Consider the following 22,621-nt stretch of genomic DNA (forward strand, 5'->3'; position numbering starts at 1 on the left):
AAAACCACGGACGTGACATCTCGTCCCTTTGGCATAATCCAACACCGAGTTCGATTTGACGCGGTAAACTTCTCCCACCACTGAGGTAGGGCCTCGTTTCTTGTAATCAGGCAGACCTAAAATAGAATAAAAAACAAACCGTCGGTTTCTAGTAGGATGGCAGACCGTATCAATCAAGAAACCCCAAAAAAAGGGCATCCCAAATGTATTGATACCGATAAATCCCGTAGCGACTCTTTTTCTCCCAAACAAACTCACTCTGACCTCTATCATTAAAATAAGTTTTTATTAAACCGTTGATCAGGAGCATGCACCGATATGATAATCACAGTTCACAACTTCGCGTTGCAAGGTCGGATCAATGGTCATTTACGAGGTCTGATCAGTGATCATTTACGGAGTTTCATTTGAGAATTGTATTTTAAGTTCCTTTTCTAAACTCGCAGAACTTCAAACTTGCTCAAAACATTGAAGTTGATTAGGAAAGGAGATGAGTTATCTTACACGAAACTGGCCTCCTTGTTAGAATTTTGGAGCTCTAATACCATATTGAAAATTTGATTGTGCACGGAAACATGGATATGATGTGGATGATGGTTTGTATTTTGATGTGTGTCTGGTCTTGTTAATGTAGAGGAATGGACAAACTTAGGATACTTTGAGGAATATAAGCAAGGTTTATGGAACAATGATAATTTCATTAGTTTATAGTGGAGGAGGTGTTGGTGGAGGAGTGTCATGCTCCCCCCACACTTGGTGGAGGTCTAAACCTCAATGAGTACAAGCTCTATTTATAGAGCAACATTACCGACATAGTGCTGTTATTTTTCTGCAAGCTGAAGATTATTTTGATACAAACCCTAGTGTTCTCTACACACTTCCTTTGCTGCCGAGGACTAGATATGTATTTTTTTTTGGATTCTTCTGAACTTCTCTTTGCTTGTCTTCACGTGAGAGTCTTCAGGATTCAACTAGTAGTTTCTAGATTTAGTGTAGAGAAAATGGATCACAATGTCCAACACTCCTCTGCTCCTACTTTGGCTTGGCAGCGCCTGGCTGGATCATCAGTTGGTCCTGTTCACAGTAGTAAGCAACTCTTAATGTCAATCTGAGAAGAGCAACCAAGTACAATCAAACTCCCGAGTGCATTAAATTAAGATTAGCGTAGACAAATTAAAAGTTAAAATGTGTTCTTATGCTGGTCCAGGTAGTAACTAGTACGTGCTCTCAGGCTTATTCAGGCTTAAGGCGGAACTAATGTTACAGTGAATCAAGTAGTAAAAACTATCTTCTCCACCTTCAAGAGGCTGCTGTTATTGGTTTTTTTTTTATCAAATATTTTGCTTTGCTGAAGACATTCAGAATAAATAAGCAAACCGGAATGATGACTTCCTCTCTGAAGCAAAGAAAGTATTGTAGCATGAAAGCGGTAAACAGTGTATTACCGCATCGCATATAAGTTCCTAGCGTCAAAGGACTTAGAAAGTACCTTTTGTTCTGGTTGCTGCATATAAGGAAGGCCCAGATGCTGCTGATAGGAATTGGCATTTGCGGAAAATTGCTGGCTCAGATTTTTAATCATCTGTGAGCTTAATGATCAGATCCAAAAGATTCGGTGATGGTGTTCCTAATTGATCAGGAGTTTCTTGCTGCGTGCTAAAGGTTGGAATGGGGAACCCAGGGCCCAATTGAGCACCATTAGGTGACGGTTGCGTCATCGAACCAGCCAAGACGTTAGGAAATAGCATCCTGGAGCGATTCATGCCTGCATCTATTGCAGTGCCCATGTTCATGCATGGCATGTAGGGTTGTAAACCAGGAAATACAACAGGGACCAAGCCACACCCCATGGACATCATCTGGTTGAAGTGTTTGTTTTGTGAAGTCAGTATCAGACTCAAGAAAGATGATGCAGTGTTGTAAACTAAGCTTAACAGAAATGAGAAATATACTCCATTTATGCCAATATCTCAGAGATTGACAAGAGTGCTCTAGTCCAGGAAAGTATTTGATAATTTATTCTAGATGAGCTCAGGCTCACTTTAATAAGATTAAATACCAGGCTCCTAAAAATGATTTATTAATTCAAAAAGATGAATGTAGGATGCGCCCTTTGAGAGTGTAATTTAAAAAAAAGAATTCACGGTAAACAGACTTCTGTTAGCTCCTTCTACTGCTTACCATTTTAGCAGCATGTACTAAATGAATAATAATCCTACATAAATTTTGCAAGCCAATGCCTAATGACTGTACCCATTTGTCTATCTGAGATTATTCTGCTAGCATAAGTACTCTGGTCTAAACTTTGTGCAGTGAGGGAGATATCATGAGCTTCAGAAAAAAATGTTCACATGCAGCTTACTTAGTTCTAAGTTAAATATCAGGATCATCTAAAGAGCACTTGGAGACTCTACCTGCACTTCCGATTGAAGTGACTGCACTTGCAATTGAAGTGACTTCAAGTACTCAATCGCTTCATCCAGCAATGATGCTTCATCAGCCTGAAAAGAAGGGAGAGCCAAATTTCCAGGAGTAAAATGCTAATAACAGAGCGGGAACATACGGATCACAACCAGAAGTGGTAGTTAAATCTACAACATTCTTAGATAAGAACTGATCTGTCTGAAAGAACAACCTTGGTGGATTGAGGAATAAGTTGTTGCAAGGCCCTCATTTTTCCATTTATTCTGTCTCTACGTCTCTGCAGATGAATCAAATATATACCGGTTAAGCAAACTAGAGTCTTGAAAATACAGCTGCTATCATTATCTAAAAGTGGTAATTGCTAGGGTGATCAATTCACATGGAGACCGGATATGTTTCTGAGCAAAACATTGGGGAACCGGTCCCAACCACTATGCCACAGATTGTTCATAGGCATATTTTCCTAAAATAACAGTTATATCACTTAAAGTTTGATAGGGGTTCTCGGGTTGACCTGGAATCAGCCCAATTCAGGTCCGGGCTGGTTCCTAAAGGATTCCAGGCCCTGGAACCAATTACCCCTAGGAGTAGTACGGACCATCTCCAACAGATTGTGGTCATTTGCACTGCGAGATCTTTTTGCAGGGGTTGATTTAGCAACTTGCTCCTTTGCATTAGCGGATTTAAAAGAAACGTCCTTCTCAGCATAGAACACAAAAGGAAAAACCAATGAATATTTGAAAGCGAGAAACATATTTGTGTTTCTAGTCAGTGCTAGTCAAGACCGGGGAATTGGGAGACCAGGAAAATTTCTCAAGGCGTTAGGGTTGATACTCATCATCAAGGCTTTGTTGAGAAAGCATAGTTACTTAAGTGTAAGTGAAGCTCAAGTAATCCAATCCATACATTAGCAACTCACTCGCTATCACCTTTAACGAGGACATCGAATGGAAATTCTATAATTTCGTGAGGTTCCAACTTTCTAATAGACATAAGCTGAAGTGATCGTGCCGACTGATACAAGAAGGGACCAAAAACCTAAACGAGACTCGCAAGTACCTTGTCACTGAGCCACTCGCCGTCCTTCCTCTTCTCCGTCTGCATGCGAAGCTGTGACGCCGCGCTCGTCGGAGCTAGCCCCCCCATGCCAGCTGTGGTGGAGCCGACGGGCGATGACGTCACCGTCATCTCATGACTTGCCACCCCCTCCTCACGGCCGCCTGCTGCTATCGCGGCGTCCTCGCACACATACGGCGGAGATCGTGGCTTGGCCGGTCTCTGGCGTTTGTCTTGCCAGAGCAGCTCCATGATCTCATCTTCGACCCTGAGAATTCATAGTCATACAAGATGCTGAACAACAACGTTTGACTTTGGAAAAACACCATCATCACGGGAATGTACGCGCAGTGGAAGCACTCCAGTTTTCTTCGAATTCAGAAAGAAACTCCTGAGAGAACCGATGTGCTTGCATGGCTAGATTCGTCGAGTATGGAACTGAGAATTCGTCGCCGTCGTCAATCTGGAAGTGAGGGACGGGCGCACTCATCATCTCTGTGTGTTATCTGCCACCGCAATGGGCGAGGCTGAAAGTGGAACATACACTTCGGTGAGTGATGGGACTCTATGACTTGGAGCGTGAGTGAAAGCGAGTTGGACAAAAGATTGAAACACAGAGAATGCGAGGTTTGGTAAGATCACCGTGAACTGTTCTAAAATTTAAGTTATTAGATGAATACGTGATTTGTTATTTAAATATTCTAATTGAGAGAGAGAGAGAGGGGGAGAGGTGATACCCACTCATGCCTCGCACCGCAAGAATCGAATTCCTCTCTGTGGGTACGCAAGAAATGGATGGAAATGTAACCAGCGATGATGACCTCTCTGGAGTCTCTGTGCTGTGCAGAAACTGGGAAATCGAAGTGGTGTTGAAGAGAGGGTGTGAAGCTCGCGAGCTATGCTATAAATGGCAGCTCTCTCTGCAGCAATCTTTGGGAGTTCCCATGCAGAAAAGGCGTAAACTTGTCGGGTACACAGCTTGATGAGATATAACAACGAGCTTTTCGCCCGCGGTATCAAGACTTGGTATACTGTGTACGGCCAAAACATCTGTGTCTGTGCTACTCTTTCCTTTGGGATAGATCTTTGGGAGTTCCCAGCCATAAAGTAGCTTTTTGTCTTGTACGTAGCCGACGAGATGGTTTCGCACGCAGTATCAAGATTTTGGTTTGTTGTCTACGGTTGCAATACTGTGCACTGCTCAAACATCTGTATCTATACTGCTCTCTCCTTTCCTTGAGAGAGAGAGAGAGAGAGAGAGAGAGAGAGAGAGAGAGAGAGAGAGAGAGAGAGAGAGAGATCTTTGGGAGTTCACGTTCAAAGGAAGAGATAAACTCGTTTCGTGCACAGCCGATGAAATAACAAGTTTTTTCGCCGGCAGTATCAAGATTTGGTAATCCTATTCTTTCAATTTGAGAGAGAGAGTTATTATTTCAAAACTGAATTATGGTAATGACTTTGAATCAATTTTAAATGAATTCTTCTTTTTGGTCAAACAGTTTTGAACGAATTCATGGACTATTTTTCATCATATATGGTACTGAAAAGTGAGAACCATCATTCACTGAATTTGCAGGATCATTTGGTTATCAAAATGTAATTAGGCAATTTAAAGGAAAAAAGAAAAGCTAATACACTAGTTGCATGAGAGAGCTATTTCAAAGTTGCGAATAATTTATGAGCATCGCCGGCCCAATCTAACATAAATGGCGCGCACATCACACATCAGGTCTAAGTTAATATTAAGAAAAAGAATGGATTTGGTCTCTCTCTTGGGGAATTCTTTAATTTTTCCTATATTAAATCATAGAAAGACAAAAAAAAAAAACCTAATTAACACTCTTAGTAACTTCCCACTTACATCCCACTTCCTTGCACAACTACCCATTTTCTTCGTCAACAAACTTGCCCATTTGTGCGCAAGCAAACACATGTCCTTAATTATGCATAATTGGTTTATGCATAAGGACATTTTAACGGTATTTAGAATTAGATTAATACACATGAAATGATAGGATTATGTATTTATCCGTTCCTCGTTGGAGGAAACTTGGCCGTATTAGTTTTCTGATTGATAAGTTATATGATGAATATCGTTGATGCTTGTATTTAGTTAAGTTTGCATGTGAGGGATGTCCATAATTCGTAGCGTGCTATTCAAAGACACGATTTCTCCAATGTTAGACGGAGGAAATGAAGTCCATATGCAAAGGACATGAAGCACTTCAATCGAGTGCCATGGAAGAGATTATTGAATAGTATCATCATTTCACTGTAAATCAATGAGAGGCGTTGCGAATTATAACATTTCATCTTAAAACTAAGAATTGCACTATATCGCATAGATGTCACAACAAATTAACAACATAACTCCACTACAAATTATCGACGAGTTACCCCATCTCGTGGCACGGCAGACAAAAAGCTCATAAATTGAAATGACATTCCCTTATCGGATGTTGAATATCGCGGTACCTTCCTTTGACATATTTTCTAGCAATAGTTACAGTCTATCTAATGATTTTTTGGGACGCCGCTATCGCTAAAATTAACCGAACAACGCAAAAATTGGATTTCGCAGAGACGTTGTTCGATTACATCCATCGCATCATTCATAGAATAAGGTCGTTAATTAATTTCTCTTTAGAGATATTTCTTGTGGCTGCTTTGTAGCTGCTACTGTCTTTGGTGCCTTTTTGGCTTAATGGGTTGCGATGTATGCACTTGTCGATGACCCGATACTTGGAATTTGGGGTATGGTCTGTCCCTCTCTCTCTCTCCTCCATGCCACTTCTTTTGGACCCTTTTGACGATCAAACTCAGCTCCTGCTTCCAACAAGTGCGTGAAAAAATGAATTATATTTTTCGTCGAAGAGCTTACCTACGATTTTGTTAATATGCGTCCAGAGACACTAGTTAAGCAATCAGATTAAGAACATCTTATAATTTTTAATGTGCCGAGTGCTTTCGTGAAAGGTATACTCAATGCTTCAAAAATGGAATTATTTAAAATTAAGCGTGGTTCGGAGGCGATTGAAGACACTATCTCAAAATATTAACTACACATAATACGAGAAATATCCATACAAATTTCCTCGTAAAATGAGATAGCGAGTAAATGATTATCGATTCGTTTGATCCAGCAATATCGAGACCTCGTCTCAATCATGTGTGAAAATTCCGCTTTGATTTATCTATGTATACTTCCACCGCACTTAGAATTTTAGCTCCGGGCGGCAGTAAATAATTTTGAAACATCATTTGTTTGATTTTCTTTCTTTTTTTTTCCTTGCATTTAAGACTTCAGTGGAGCTATTGGAAGAAAGAGGCAGACGAACACGCTACTGTCAAGGAGAGCCCACAGCAATTTTGTGCAACAAATATCCATAAAATATTTATCTGGCCATTGCAATCTCCTCGAATCAACAAAAGTAGTCCCACCGGGTGTGCCAAAAGAAATATTTCACTAGAAAGTGAAAATTTTCAAAAAGGATGGAATCCATGAATGTTTTGGGAAAAAAAATGGTTCTTTGTTGATTTTGGATAGGAATGTAAATGGCTGTAAAAGCAAATGAATTGAAATGCATGTACTGTAAATTAAAGGGTGCAGAAAGGGTAAAGGATATGGGAAATTTAAAGTGCTAGAAGGTAAATTTGCAAGAAATTTAAAGAAGAAAATAAATATGCGAAGAACAGAATGTTTTGTGATTGATTGCGACCATTTACAATTTAACATTTATACCCCACTAGGGACAGTAATTTACAAGCAGTTATTGAATTCACAAATAACTTTTTAGTACTATCTACTGTTGATAAACATCTATGCTCGAGATTCTAGCCACAAATCTCTATCATCTAACAATGATTATTCAGAAGAAGTTACAAATTTCTAAGTATAACCATGACAACCTAGCAGCCATTTGGTGGTATAGATCCACCGTCTTTGTATTCAATTGACGTGTAGACAAACCTTTGTTTTGTTCGTAAATGACTTTGCTTCACAACTTAGCAAGATCTGCAATAGTTAACTATCGATGACTTCGACCCAAAGTTAAAAAAACTATCGATGACACTATCGGTGGTACATTAATGATCTCTTCAAGTTGTCCACTGGTATGGCTTTCATCGATAATCTTTGCACTGTTTGCTATCAATGACTCTATTGATGAGCTAACGAATTCCTTTAAGTTATTGATTGCTTTATTTATTAATCACTTCTGCTTTGACTAAGTTTTGCTCTCATCAACTGAGCTTGCTACTCGTCGATTTAAATAGTCAATCGTTTTGTGGTGTCAAACTACATAGATATGATTTATTTTCCTTTGGCATAACACACTGAGTTCAGTTTGACATACTAACCGTTTCACCGAAAAGTCGACAATGAGATACCTTTCAAAGTCGACAATGAGATACCTTTAAGAATATGGATCGAAGTGAATCGATAAAAGGTTGCGAAGGCTCCTTTGTTGACTTTGGACAGAAAAGTACATGACAAGGAAATTAAAGGTAGAGACAATTGTGCTCATGACCCTCTGCTTTATGCATGAGAGAGAGAGAGAGAGAGAGAGAGAGAGAGAGAGAGAGAGAGAGAGAGCACTGAACTTATATTATCATTGATCGTACGAGAGAACACTGAACTATATTTCATTGATCGTACACAACAGTTAGCTGAATTAGCCAGGAATCTCCTTTGGGCCGGTCTTTCACCGTCAACATGAGGTGAGAATGCATGGATAGCCGAGCTTAATGGCGCCGAGCCTATAAGGAGGCACAAAATTTTAAATTCAGTGACTCGGGTCGAATCGAAGATTGCAAAAAACGACGGACACGTTATTGATGCCGAGTTCAATTGACTTTATAACTACACCAAGAAACGACAGAGAACTAATCAATTGAGGAAGGCCTCCTTTCTCCTAATCAGGCACCTACTATAGAAGTAAGAGCAGAGCATTGTTCTAATGTTTCAGAGACGATATCAGCCCTTATCAATCCCACAATGAAAAAAAAAAGCACCCCCAATGTATTGATATCGATAAATCCGCAAGCAACTCACTTTGCCTCAAATAAACTCACTTTGACCTCTATTCTTCTCCTTCTAAGTAATTACTCATGAAAAATAGAGTTTTTCAACTTGTGGATCAGCAGCATGCACCGACATGATAATCACAGTTCACAACTTCACAATGCAGGCTCTGATCAATGATCCTTTATGGAGTTTGATCCGAGAACAAACTTTCTAAACTCAGAACTACAAACTGGTCCAAACATTTGAAGTTGATTGGGAAAGAAGATTGAGTTAGCTGACCTGATACTGACCTCCTCCGCTCCTACTTTGGCTTGGCACCACCAGGCTGGATCATAACTCGGTCCTGTTCTCTTTGATATGCGACTGTCTATGTCAATCTGAGAAGAACAGCAACCAAATACAATCAAATTCCCGAGCGCATTAACTTAATATAAGCGTAGACAACCAAAAGCTAATATGCATTCTTATAACAGTTCAGCCTCAGTAGTACGTGCTCTCAAGACTGAATAAATGCTACAGTGAAACAAGTAGCAAGAAGTATGTTCTCCACCTTCAAGAGGCCGCTGCTATTGGTTTTTCTTATAAAACATTTTGCTTTACTGAAGACATTTAGAATAAATAAGCAAATCAGAATGATGACTTCCTCTTTGAAGCAAAGAAAGTATTGTAACATGATAACGGGAGACAGTTTATTCCCGCATTGCATATAAATTCCAATCATTGAGGGACTGAGAAAGTACCTATTGTGGTGGTCGTTGCATATAATAAAGGCCAAACTGCTGCTGAAAGGAACTGGAATTTGCAGGAAATTGATGGCTCAGATTATGAATCATCTGTGAGCTTAATGTTGGATCCAAGTGACTAGGTGATGGTGTTCTGAATTGACTAGGAGTTTCTTGCTGCATGCTAAAGGTTGAAACAGGGAACCCAGGGCCCAAGTGAGCACCATAAGTTGACGGTTGCATCATCGAACTAGTCAAGATGTTAGGAAATAGCATCATGGGGCGATTCATGCCTGCATCCGTCGTAGTGCCCATGTTCATGCATGGCATGTAGGCTTGTGCACCAGGAAATACTACAGGGACCACACCGCACCCCATGGACATCATCTGAAAGAATTATTTGTTTGTGAAGTCAGTATCAGGCTCAAAAATGATGATGCAGTGTTGTAAACTAAGCTTCGCACAAATGAAAAATCTACTCCATTCAAGACAGTATTTCAAAGATTAACAAGTGTGTTCTAGTCCGGAAAGTATTGAATAATTTATTTGAGATGAGCTCAGGCTCAGTCTAATAGGATCAATATACCAGGCCCCTAAGAATGATTTAAAAATTCAAAAAGATGGATGTAGAATGCGCACTTAAGAGAGGAATTTAAAAGAAGAATCCACGCTGAACAGACTTGTGTTAGCCCCTTTTACTTCTTACATTTGAGCATCATGTACTAAATGAATAGTACCCTACATCAATTTTGCAAGACAATGCTTAATGACTGTACCCATTTGTTTCTCTGAGGTAATTCTACCAGCACAAGTATCTCTGGTCTAAACTTTATGCAGTGAGGGAGATACCACGAGCTTCTTCAGAAGAAATGTCCACATGCAGCTTATTTAGTTCATAGTTAGATAGCAGGACCATCTAAAAAGCAATTGTGGAGACTCTACCTGCACTTGCAATTGAAGCGACTTCAAGTACTCGATTGCTTCATCCAGCAATGACGCTTTATCAGCCTGAAAAACAGGGAGAGGTAAATTTGTATCAGCAAAATGCTCACCACAGAGAGGGAACACAAGCATCACCATCAGAAATGGTAGTTGAACATACAAAAATCTTAGATAAGAACTGATCTGTGTAACACAACAACCTTGGTGCACTGAGGAATAAGTTCTTGCAAGGCCCTCATCTTGCTACTGATTCTGTCTCTGCGTCTCTGCAGATGAATCAAATACACATGTCAAGCAAACTAGAGACTCGAAAGAAACAGCTGCCATCATTATCTAAAAGGGGCAGTAGCACAGACCCTCTCCGACAGATTGTGGACATTTGCACGACGAGATCTTTTTGCAGGGGTTGATTTAGCAGCTCGCTCCTTTGCATTAGCAGATTTAAAACGGACGTCCTTCTGCAAAAGCATGGAACACAACCACAAAAAAGATGAATATTCGAAGGAGAAAACATCCTAGGCATGGAAAACACCCTTGAAACATGCTGGTGTTTCTGGCCAACCAAGAAGTAAAAATTAAAAGTGTCGTGACTTTACCACTACGTTCAAAAATCTAATATGATCTCTGGCCAAGAAGACCGAATATCTAAACGAGACTCGCAAGTACCTCGTCACGGAGCCACTCAACGTCCCCTGCCTCTCTCCCTTCGCGCTTCCTCTTCTCCCTCTGCATACCCAGCTGTGATGCCGCCCCCGCCGGAGCTAGCCGCCCTGTGCCGGTTGTGGTGGACCCGACTGGCCGTGACGTCACCATCGTCTCATCACGAGCCACCCCCTCCTCACCGACGCCGCCGCCGCCGCCTGTCGGAGCATCCACCGCCGCGCCGCTAGCCCTCTCCCGCCTCATGTCACCTCTCACGCCTCCCGAGCTCGCGGGAGGTGCAGTCCCGTTCGGCTCCGCCGCAGTCAGCTCATTCGAGACCGGCGGACTCAATTCCCCCGTCGCTGCCTTCGGAACGAGCGCGGAGCCCTCCGACGCGCCGTTCTCGCTCGTAACCTCGCGGGAATCGGCGGTTCCGAAGTCGCAATCGGCGTCGGAGATCGAAGTGACGCAGGGCGTGGGCGAGCACGGGAGGTCGGAGCCGAAGCCGCCGCCGTCGAAGATGTCGAAGGGGTACTGTAGCCACGAGTCCACCTCGTCTTCCTGGATGAAGGGGCGACGGTGTCGCTGGCGTTCCCCCTCGCGGGACCCTCCGCCGCCCGCCCCGGTCCCGGCTCGCGCCTTGGCCGGCCTCTGGTTCTGAACGACGAGGCTCTGAACGACGAGCCGCCCGTCTTCCCAGAGCAGCTCCATGATCTCATCTTCGACCCTGCGAATTCATAACCAAGCACCCTTCAGTTCTCTTCCAATCCAGATGGAAAGAAAGAACCAAGAAGAGAACCCATCTTGCTCTCATGGCTAACCTCGTTGAGAAGGGTACCGAGAAGTCCTCGCCGCCGTCGGGGACGAGCACGCTCATCGTCTCTCCGTGTTACCTGCAACTGCAAATGGCGAGACAGTGATGGGACTCCGCGACTTCCAGCGCGAGTGAAAGCGAGTTGGACACAAAGATTGGAAAAACAGAGAGACACAGAGACACAGAGAGAGAGAGACGTGACGGCGACCCATACCTCGCACAGCAAGAACCGAAGCCGTCTCTTTGGGTACGTGCGTACGAGATGGAGATGGAGATGGAGATGGAGATGGAGTCTCTGTAGTGTGTAAGATACCGGTGAAGTTGGAAGTGGGGATGAAGAGAAGAGAATTGAAGCTCGCGAGCTATAAATGGCAACTCTTTCAGCTTGTTTTTACGCACGCAGTATCCAGATTTGGTATTACTGGGTACGGCCGAAACATCCGTACCACTATACTCTTCTGTTCTCTCTTCCTTCGAGTTTTCTCTATTCTGTGTCTTTTCCATCTACAGACATATCTTTTTTTTTTTTTTTTGTATTTGTTTTTGGTATCTTTCTGTCTTCATTATTTCGAAACTAAAGTTATGATAATAGCCTGGATAAATCTAAGGGTTAATACTACAAAAAAATTCTAAACTGATACATCTGTGATAAATTTACCTCAAATTATTTTTTTGATTACAAAAATCTCCAAACTGGTACACCTGTGATAATTTTATCTCGAACTATTTTTTTTACCACAAAAAACTCTACACTGGTACACATGTGATAATTTTATCATAAACTAACTCCAAAGTGGAACACCTGTGACAAATTTATCTTCCGTTAGTTTCTGTTAAATTTTACTGTCAAATTGCTAAGTTTGATGACACGAGATAGTTGACGGGTGTACCAGTTTGGGGTTTTACCCCTCTATTTGTCACAAGTTTACTAATTTGTGATTTTTCATGATATTAATCCAATTTAACGGACACTAACGGAGGGTAAATTTGTCACAAATGTACCAGTTTGAGGTTTTTAGTGGCAAAAAAATTAATTGGGCGTAAAATTATCACAGATGTACCAGTTTTGGGTTTTTGGTGGTCAAAAAATTAGTTCTGATTAAAATTGTCATAAGTGTACCAATGTTGGATTTTTGGTGGTAAAAAAAAATAGTTCAGGATAAATTTGTCACAGGTGTACCAGTTTGGGGTTTTTGGTGATAAAAAAATTAGTTCGAAATAAAATTGTCACAAGTGTATCAATTTAGGATTTTTCACGATATTAACCCTAAATTTAAATAAATTCATGGGCTATTTCCCTCGTATTGTACTGAAAAGTGAAAACCAACCTCGTCGAATTTGCACCGTGATTTGACAATCCAAACGTGGTTAGACAACTACGAAACAAGAAATAAGAAAATAATTACAACATCTATTTAACGAGAGAATCGTTCATTATTTGAGAAGGTTTAATGAGCAATACTGGCGCAATAAAACGTGTATGTGGCGCGCAGCACGCACGTTGGGTCTAAATAAATTTAAGGAAAAAATTGGGTTTTATCTTACTTATTGGGTATCTTAAATTATACTTATATTAAATCATAAAAAGCCAAAAAAATAAATAAATAATTGACACTATTACCTTGTAGAACCACCCATTTTTTTCTTTCTCAACAGACTTACCCATTTGCCCCGCGCGCACGGGCTACGAGCATGCCCATAGATAATTTGTTCATGCATAATGACATTTTAACTGTATTTATCATTAAATTATAGTATCTCACCAATCACTTAAAAATACGTGAAAATGATGGGACCATTTTCTTGTCCCTTCCTCATTGGAAGAAACTTCATCATGTTAGTCTTCTGATTGAATATCGTTAATGTTTTATACTTAGTTACATTTGCATGAGGGCGGTGTCCATAATTTGTAACCTACTAATTAAAGACATGATTTGTCCAATCATGAGCAGAGGAATAATGTCCATAATCGAAAAGGATATAAAGAACCTCAATCGAAAGCCATGGAAGATATTTCGTCATTTTATTGTAAATCGACAAAGCAATTTTCATATTTTATCTCAAAATTAGGAATTGCACTACTTCGCAACAAATCGGTAACATAAGTCTGTGACAAATTATCGATAGACAAGAAGCTCATGAATTGAAATGGCACTCCCTCATCGGACATTTGAATGTTGTGGTACCTTGCTTCGACAAATTGTTAGCAACATTTATACTTTCTACTATGACTTTTGGGGATGCCATTGTTGCTAAAATTAACTCGACAACGCGGTATTAGATTTCACCAAGAGGCGTTTCGACTACGTCCATCGCATCATCCATTGAACGACGTCGTTTATTGATTTCTCTTTAGAGAGAGATTTCTGTTGGCTGGTTTTGTAGCAGCTGGCTTTGGTTTGGTTTGGTGCTGCTGGGTCGTGACAAATGCCTGCTTGGATGACAAGTTGGGGATAAGGTCTATCCGTCCCTCTATCCTCCATGCGCCTCCTTTTGGACCATCAACCCTCACTTGCACTTGCATGATAAAATGCCATTATATTTTGTCGTTGAGTTCATGGTGGATTCCATCGACACGTGTCCAAAGACGACCGAAGTTAAGCACCCGATTAAGAAAGTTTTATGGGATGATTTTGTTAGTAAGTACGCTTTAAGGGTACCTAAAGACACTCGTCGATATGATATATTGAAAGTTAGGTTTTCAAAATATGAATTATACGCGATGCGGGAAATCGAGATAGTGGGTAAATGGTTATCGATCCGTTTGATCCGGTAATATGGGGATGTGAATTTCCGAACGTTCTTTGAAATTCCATTCGGGTTTGACCTGTCACCGATGGTTTCGATCGGATGAAGATATGTGCGGAAATAACTCCACGCCAAGAAGAGACTCCAAAGAGATGTCGACTGTCCGTATATGAAGAAGATCTACGCATATGCCAAGCGTTGCATGTCGGGGACAAACGTTGACAATTGGCCATTAAGGCTCCGTTCATTTGGCGGAAAATATTCTCTTTTTGGAAAATATTTTCCCGGAAGTCATTCTCCTGGAAAATATTTTCCCGGAACATAATTTTTCGGTGTTCGGCGACCAATATGAAAAAGTTTCGGAAAATATTTTTCACCGCGCACCGTGGCGGGCGGCGGCGGCGGGCGGCGGCGGCGGCGGCGCGGCGCGAGCGGCGGCGCCGGCGGCGGCGGCTTCGCCGGCGACCGGCGGCGGTCGGGCGGCGGCGGGGCGGCGGCGGCCAAGACCGCGGCCAGCCAACGGTGGTGACCGGCGATCAACTTCCTCTCCCATGGGAAACTATTTTCCCTCTCATGGGCAATTTTACCTTCAATTTTGGGGAAAATGACTTCCTCTTTGTGAAAAGAGAAAATCATTTTCCTCAAAACAATGAAGGATTTGGGGTGAGGAAGAAAAATGTTTTCCACGAAAAATATTTTTCACCCCCGAACATCGAAAAACGCGAAAAATATTTTCTGAAAAAATATTCTACCGCAAACGAACACAATCTAAGTGTTTGCGGACAACATTCCACTCATTTGGCGCACAAAGACAAAGTCCCAAAAAAGAAGTGATGCTGATAGAAAGTGACAGGCCACAAATATCTAAGAGTCATTAGGCAACCCAGGCTTGCCGTGAATCTTTGACGGTGGTTACTGAGATGTATCTCACCACAGTATGAAAAGCAAAGCTTCCAGTTAGGACCGCTTCACTTTTCCAAGTACATATACTTGACGGGCTGATAAATGCCGGTGTCCGCACACCTAGCACCCCAAGTTGATTGAATCTTTATTGAGCCTAGTACCCGGCTCTATTTCTTATATATTTTACGTTTAAGGGATGTCGAGATTCGTGCGAAATTTCAGATGAAGCAGTTTAATGTCTTACTTAGGACCAATCTAGGAGTCAATTCAATTATTATTAATATTATTGTTATTGTTGTTATTAGTGTCCAATTAATTATTAGAAGTTAGCTTCAAATGTGGACTTGCCGGACATTATTAGGACCCTTTAATTAATAAAAAAATATCAGACCTAGCAAGTGGTCCCATCAGAAGAAGAATAGATATATAATTTTAGAATCCCCTAATAAAATATTATATTTTTGTTCAGAAAACAAAAGCAAAAAATAATTAATTTATGGTGGGATTGCTAGTATCAGATTCCCAAAAAAAAAGGGTGTCTATGTTAAACCGTGCCTGTACTGACTTTTATATACTCGTTGCATAATTTCATAATTCTTTTTAAAATTCGATTCAGGACAAGTTTTATAAGGGACAAACTCAAATGGGAAGTTTTTCTTTTCTTGAATATCAATGATTACGCAGGAGAAAAGACTGAAATTGCTATTTTAAAAAGTCGCTGTTAAGATTTTAGCTACGTATCATTCTTCTTTATGAAGGTTTCGTTCGCTACCTATTATCCCATGACATCTCGAGTCTCGTATTGGATGGGAGATGTTCTGACGAGTGATTCATGTGCAATGAGTGTCATTGCATGTTCATAGAATTGTAAGTCTCTTTTGAATATCCCTAGCATTACATAAGTGATGATCATGCTCTCTTAACCAGGAGAAACAGTGCAAATAAGAGAAACTTACAGCACGACTGATAAATTAGTTCTTGAACCAAATGAAAACAAAATTGCTACTCTTTATTATGCAGTACATTCAAACCACATCATCCAGTAACTCTCAAAGTAACAATGATTTATCGGTAACGCGGTGAGAGTTCATGCTATGCCTTGTGCATGATTTTGCTGACAACAGAGAGGAGTTTAGCAACTGACAAAGGCTTCTCATGATAGTCATCAAGACCTGCTTCGATGAATGCTTGCCTCTCTTGTGATACTGAGTGAGATGAAACACCAGCAATTGTGCTCCTAATGCCCATATCTCTCAGTTTCTTCGTCGCCTGTCAAAACCCACAACGTAAAATGTCCAATGGCTCTTGCTTGGTTTCAAGCTTAGTTTGCTTAGCTCTTACATCATAGGAAAAGTTAATAGTACCTCTATGCCATTCATGACAGGCATGTCCCTGTCCATGAGAATGAGGTTGAATTTCTTCCCTGATAGGTGGATCTCAACCGCTTCTTTCCCATTGCCGACAACATGGTTCTCGATTCCGAGGATGTTCAGGAGATGGTGGTGAATCACTTGGCTCACCTTATCGTCGTCGACCACGAGCGCAGTGACCTCGCCCTTCAGGCTAGTGACGCTGAGTGCTTGACTTGTCGACATTCGGTTTTCTTCTCTTTTCCAGGTTTTGAACCTCAGGACTATGTTTATATACTTCAGTGGTCGTAATGGCTGGTGAGTCTGTTACTGACAAACAAATGGGAGTCCTATAAATAGACCTGTGTGTGAGGTGGTTGAAATTAGATAACCAGATATGATGAAATCACTTGGATTTCGTTGGATATCATGAAATCACTTGGATTTCGTTGGATATGAATCGGATCTTTTCCATTTCTGGTTAATAGCCACAGAAGCGGATATTGCGGCTTTTTCATGTTGTGGAATGGATGTCGAATTTGGCTGCAAATGGTTAGAAATCGCACTTCAGCTGACACATTCAATCTGCACTGGCGACGTCCTGTGATCCCTCTTTCTATGAACTTATCAATGTGACATCAGTTTTCCTACTTTTTCTAATAAAAATAGACACCGCGTTCTTCTTTTAGAGGCAACTTTATCATATGACTTTTTAAATGTTTACATGTGCGGCATATTGTTTTCAAATTCATACACGATCTATTATTACTTTTCAAAGAAAATCATGATCAGATTTGGTAATATAGACATAGAAAAAGGAGTCATCTTTCTTTTCGGATCGTTTTTTTCCTCACTACATCCATGTGTAAGGCTTGCAACTTTATTTTCTGTGTGACATTTCATGCTTGTCTCAAATCTACAATATAAACCTCGAGATTTCGTTGCTTCTGTATGGTTTGGAAACAAATATCAGAAGCCAAATGTAAAATTGAAGAAAATTTCTGAGGTCTGACGGTGCTTAGGTGATATAAGATCTACAAGAAAGAAATCTCTAATAGTTGCATAAGTGAAATAGTTGCATAAGTGAATGTCAAAGGATGTTAACTCTACCGTCTACTGCACAAATATAGAAGATTGTAGATGACTGAAGGTCATGGTTAACTTAAATAACGACATTGCTGCAACAAATAGCAGTTCCACAAGCACCATTCGCAAACGTTATACGAGCCAAATCAAAATTTTTGCATGCCGTTTCATTGCCAGGTGAAACTAGAGCCTGAGCTTATATTAGAAAGCAAGCAACTGAAATGTGAAGACACAATGAATTCAAGACATTGGAAATAGAAACTTTTCATCTAAGTCGCTCATCTTCCATATCCTGTAATTAATTTGAGAACCAGGTGCAGATAACTTGTGTGTCAGGCTGACAGCAGAAGAATTTGACCTCTGAAGGAATGCCTTTCTTTTTCTTGATGAGAGAAAAATTAAAAGGAAGCCACAATTCCTCAATGCATTATGGAAACTTTTTCTCCATTCGATGCTTAAGAAATGAACAGCCTATAGTTAAGACTCTAATCTTACATGAATAGATTTTCTGTTGGATTTTGTTCCCGCAAAGTTTATGTACTGGATCAGACAGGTTAATTATGCGCTGAACTTCCATAGTTAGCCTCCTTTCCTATACTAAACTCACAATTGCAGCGAAAAGGATTAAGTTAATCACCAACAAAAGAACATTGGGGTGTCTACAACACAGAGCCTCCTAATGCATCATTACAATTAAATGAACACAAAATAATCAACACCACTGAAACCACATCCAACTTGAGTTGGCTGTTATCAATAATAGAATCAAATTCCGAGGAGATTTGTAATGACAGATCCTGGTGTACATATAACGTATGGACATCATAAATCTTGCTTTTAATTTTTAGAAAATAAAATGCTTGGGACACTCGTCTTTGCAAGAAGTATCGTCGTACACGGTGAAGTTTCTTTTTGAATCTCATGCATGTTGAAGTTCAATCTGGTCCTTTTGAAGGCAGCCCAGGCTCTGATCGAGGATTCGACATGCACCCACAGATAACAGGTTAAGGCATGCCGTGTGACCCGGATTGGCCTTCCGATACTTAAGTCGGGAAGTGCAAAGAACGGGAGGAATAGACTCAGTATTTAGAGGACAGAACTGGCTTATGCGTGCCTGGGCATGGCGAGATGTATTTACAGGTGGACTTACCTTTTAGATGGGTATATACCCCTTATGGGTAGAAAAGACACGCGTCACGTTGACCTGTCAGATGGGTTGGGGCGACAGTTAGGCCACTGTAGTGGACCAATAGGCGCCCGGCTTTTGGGTGGAGGTTAGACTGCCACCCCCTCCAATGGGATCAACTTAAGACGAGGGTTTCAACTGGTGCCACGCCAACGGGGTCATCCTGATGCATCTGATCGGGTTAGTACTGCCAATGGGGTAACCTGTAGGGCGCCGGCTCTATTCCCACCGGGCGACCAAGGACACATGTCCACAGCTCATTGGTTGTGTCAAATCCGTCATATAAGTACACTATAAAATTATGAGTCCGTAATCAAATCAAGTCTCATTTTCTTGCACAATCATGTGAAGAACCGACATCATGTCACTTATAAAAGAACTACTGTGATGGAAGAACCTTAAATTTAGCAAGACTTATTGACTAAGCAATCTGATAAGTTCGTAGACATTGGTCATTCAAATGAGCTAACCACTTTGTATCTGGTTTCAACTTATTTGAACATCTGTTTAAGATTTGTTATAAGTTTTTGTACAAAGCCTTAGCATGTGATGAGTCATGATCATGCTCTCTTACAGGAGAGGCAGAGCAAAAAAGGAAAACTTCAGCATGCCTATAAAATTCTTCACTGAACCATATGAGAATGGAAAAAAATGCTACACTTTTCTATGCAGTACATACAATCTGACATCATTAACATCTCAAAGGAACGACGGTTGATTTGGTAATGCTGCGCAAGTTCACGCTATCCCTTCTGCTCCATGTTACTGACAACAGAGAGGAGCTTAGCAACTGACAAAGGCTTCTCATGATAGACATCAAGACCAGCTTCAATAAATTCTTGTTTTTCTTTTGAGGATGAGTGAGACGAAACGCCTGCAATGGTGCTCCTAATGCCCATATCTCGCAGTTTCTTTGTTGCCTGTCAAAAACCAAAACATAAAATTTCCAATGGCTTTTTCCTTGCTTCAAGCTTAGGTTTTCTTTAGCTCTTAGTTAGATCATAGGAAAGTCAATAGTACCTCTATGCCATTCATGACGGGCATGTCCCTGTCCATGAGAATGAGGTTGAATTTCTTCCCAGACAGGTGGATGTCAACCGCTTCTTTCCCATTCACGACAACATCGTTCTCGATTCCAAGGATGTTCAGGAGCTTGTGGTGAATCATTTGGCTAACCTTGTCGTCATCGACCACGAGCGCAGTGACCTCGCTCTTTGGGCTAGAGACACCGTGCAATTGACTTGTCGGCATTCCCTTTCTATGTACCACTGTATTGGACCTCAGGATTAACTCCGCGTACTGCAGTGGTTGTAATGACTAATGAGTTTGTCAATATCAAACAAATTAGAGGTCTATAAAAAGGCCCCTGTGTAAGGTCGGTTGAGATTAATTAGTGAGGAAGAGAACCAGATACGATGAAATCGCTTGGATTTTGTAAGATATCATGAAATCCATGAATTGGATCTTTTCCATTTCTGGTCATACTCATTAAGAAGCGGCTTCTTCTTGTTGAGCAATGAATGTCGAATTCAGCCAGAAATGGACAGAAATCACTTCGGTTGATGCATAAAATCTGCACTGACATCCTCTTAGTGATCCCTCTTTCTATGAACATCGATTCGACATTGAGTTCCCTACTTTTTTGAATGGAAACGTACACCAGAGTTGTTCTTCAGAGGCTACTTTTTAATATACCTTTAGAAATGTTTACATGTGCAGGGTATCGTTTTCAAGTACATACATGATATGTTACCTTTCAAAGAAATAAATGATCAGATTTTCTAATATAGACAGAAAAAGAGCCATCTGTCTTTGCAGTTTTCCTTTTTGCCCCACCACATCAGAATATTCTAGACTTGTGGGTTCATTAAGATATTCCTACACTTGCTTTCGATCGATCCCAATAAATTCCTCAAGATATCGGTGCTTCTGTATAGTTCGGAAACAAATATCAAAAACCACATGTAAAATTAGAGAAAATTCCTAAGAGGTCCGACCTTAGTTAGATTATATGAGATCCATAAGAATTTAATCTCCTACGACTGCATTAGTGAATGTCGAAGGATGTTAACTCCACTGCTCGGAAATAAAAATGTTTAGATGACATAATGTCACTCTAAACTAAATTACGGCATCGCTGCGGTATGTAGCAGTTGCAAAGTTACCATCCATAAAGCTCTTACAAAACCGATTCAAATTTTCGCATTATTATGTTGTGAGGTCAACCTTAAAATGAAGACATTTGAAATGCATTAATGTCTAGTCAGGCATCTTTCATATCCTGGAATTTATATTGGAACCGGGTGCAGAGAGTGCATGTTTAACAGATGAAAAATATGATTCTTGAAAGAATGTCTTTCTTTTTCTGGATGAAGAATTTGATAGAAGGAAATGACATTTCATGATTGCATTTTGGAAATCTTTTCTTCATTAAATACATATGAAATGAACAACCTATTGTTAAAACTTTAATCTTGCGTGAATAGATTCTCTAGTAGATTTAGTTTCAGCTAAATTTTCGAACTGCATAGACAGCCTAATTATTGGCTAAAATTTTCCAAGACTTAGCCTCCATTCTTTTACTTAATTCACAAATTGACGAGAAAAGGATTTACTCAATCACCAACAAAACGAAAATCTAGCTTAAATATTGCATTTATTCAGGCGAAAGTAATCAGCACTGGTCTATTCAGGTGAAACAGTTTTAAGTAATGAGCCTTTTTCAAGCATCTTCTAACGACATTTTATTAAAAAAATAATCCAAATTTTCTTCTTTGAAATGTTAAGAAGGGTATTTTAGTTGCAAGTAAAACTGCTTATCACATCTCACCTATCATACAGAACCAGATGGGTTCTGATCTATAATTGGCTTAGTCCTAGTAATATCAGCAATATGCTGAGTTACAGTAACTTCTCCATATTTCAGATACAAGCACGAGGCGTTAATCTCAAGGGTCGCGATCAGATGGAAACTTGCATTTCGGGTTCAAATCCGTAGAATTGAACAATACACCGAGCTCCTAGAAATATATATTGTGCATCTGAAGGTATCTGATCGGAAATAGAGAGGATATGTCGGTACGTTATCTCACGTGTCATGTATGAAGTATACAACTGAAACATAAATATATAGCAGGCAAAGAGTACAAGGTGAGTCCTATTTCCTTGAGTTGTTAATGTTGATGGGGATTGATTTCAAGTAAATTTGCAATGAGGCCGTTCAACTGTTCCAGTACTCGTGCTGGCTATGCGCGATGAAAAGAAATCTTTTCCTTGAGCACAGAACATGCAGGAACATTGAGCTCAACAAAGTTCATCGGGCGCTCCTTAATCTCCCTACCTGACCAAACAAGGTGTGATATGTCGAGTTTTGACAAAACGGATACTCTATTTTTCCAGGAAGTTGCATGAAAGATCTGTAATATCTGCATGAAATTAATAAGAACGCAGCTGTTCCAGTCCAACTTAAGTGCACTTGGTGAATGAAAGGTAAGTCTGTAGGTACCAACTTCGCGGGCGAATTAACAAAAAGCAGTGTTTGGAACGGCAATATAAAGTTGGAATCAGATAGAAATGGAGAGATGTAACAGAGGGGAATCCTTACTTCTTAAACTGACATGGACACTGATGCATAAGGGTGTCTTAACTATATCTATGCTTATTATTGAGACTGACTCTCAATACGCAAGTTCAGAGACACTAAGGACTGTGGAGCCCCAGAAT

At 40.5% G+C, this 22,621-nt stretch overlaps 3 protein-coding genes across 4 annotated transcripts; all 3 read right to left on the minus strand.

Annotated features, from left to right (window-relative positions):
- Positions 1-1,574: 1,574 nt before the first annotated feature.
- Positions 1,575-3,973, minus strand: LOC115676221 (transcription factor PIF1-like). Its single transcript, XM_056308215.1, has 7 exons — positions 3,882-3,973; positions 3,484-3,748; positions 3,023-3,121; positions 2,804-2,887; positions 2,636-2,701; positions 2,415-2,501; positions 1,575-1,859 (listed from the first exon to the last, which is right to left on the minus strand). Exons 1-7 carry the CDS (start codon positions 3,971-3,973, stop codon positions 1,575-1,577), a joined length of 978 nt encoding a protein of 325 aa, XP_056164190.1.
- Positions 3,974-8,103: 4,130 nt separating this feature from the next.
- LOC115675978 (transcription factor PIF1-like) lies at positions 8,104-12,090 on the minus strand. Of its 2 annotated transcripts, none has more exons than XM_056309060.1 (9): positions 11,841-12,090; positions 11,634-11,711; positions 10,837-11,539; positions 10,527-10,628; positions 10,371-10,436; positions 10,171-10,236; positions 9,247-9,615; positions 8,786-8,883; positions 8,104-8,238 (listed from the first exon to the last, which is right to left on the minus strand). In XM_056309060.1, the coding sequence occupies exons 2-7, from the start codon at positions 11,687-11,689 to the stop codon at positions 9,247-9,249; spliced, it is 1,362 nt and encodes a 453-aa protein (XP_056165035.1). In that variant the 5' UTR covers positions 11,690-11,711; positions 11,841-12,090; the 3' UTR covers positions 8,104-8,238; positions 8,786-8,883. The 2 variants fall into 2 exon arrangements, with proteins under 2 accessions (XP_056165035.1, XP_056165057.1); XM_056309082.1 differs by having other exon boundaries at positions 8,145-8,672.
- Positions 12,091-16,369: 4,279 nt separating this feature from the next.
- LOC115676220 (two-component response regulator 24-like) lies at positions 16,370-16,872 on the minus strand. The gene is made up of 2 exons (XM_030599100.2): positions 16,642-16,872; positions 16,370-16,546 (listed from the first exon to the last, which is right to left on the minus strand). Exons 1-2 carry the CDS (start codon positions 16,870-16,872, stop codon positions 16,370-16,372), a joined length of 408 nt encoding a protein of 135 aa, XP_030454960.1.
- Positions 16,873-22,621: the final 5,749 nt, after the last annotated feature.

Source organism: Syzygium oleosum, unplaced genomic scaffold, assembly GCF_021117445.2.
Source record: "Syzygium oleosum isolate NSW1041296 unplaced genomic scaffold, Sole_v2.1 Sole_v2.01, whole genome shotgun sequence".
NCBI lineage: Eukaryota > Viridiplantae > Streptophyta > Magnoliopsida > Myrtales > Myrtaceae > Syzygium > Syzygium oleosum.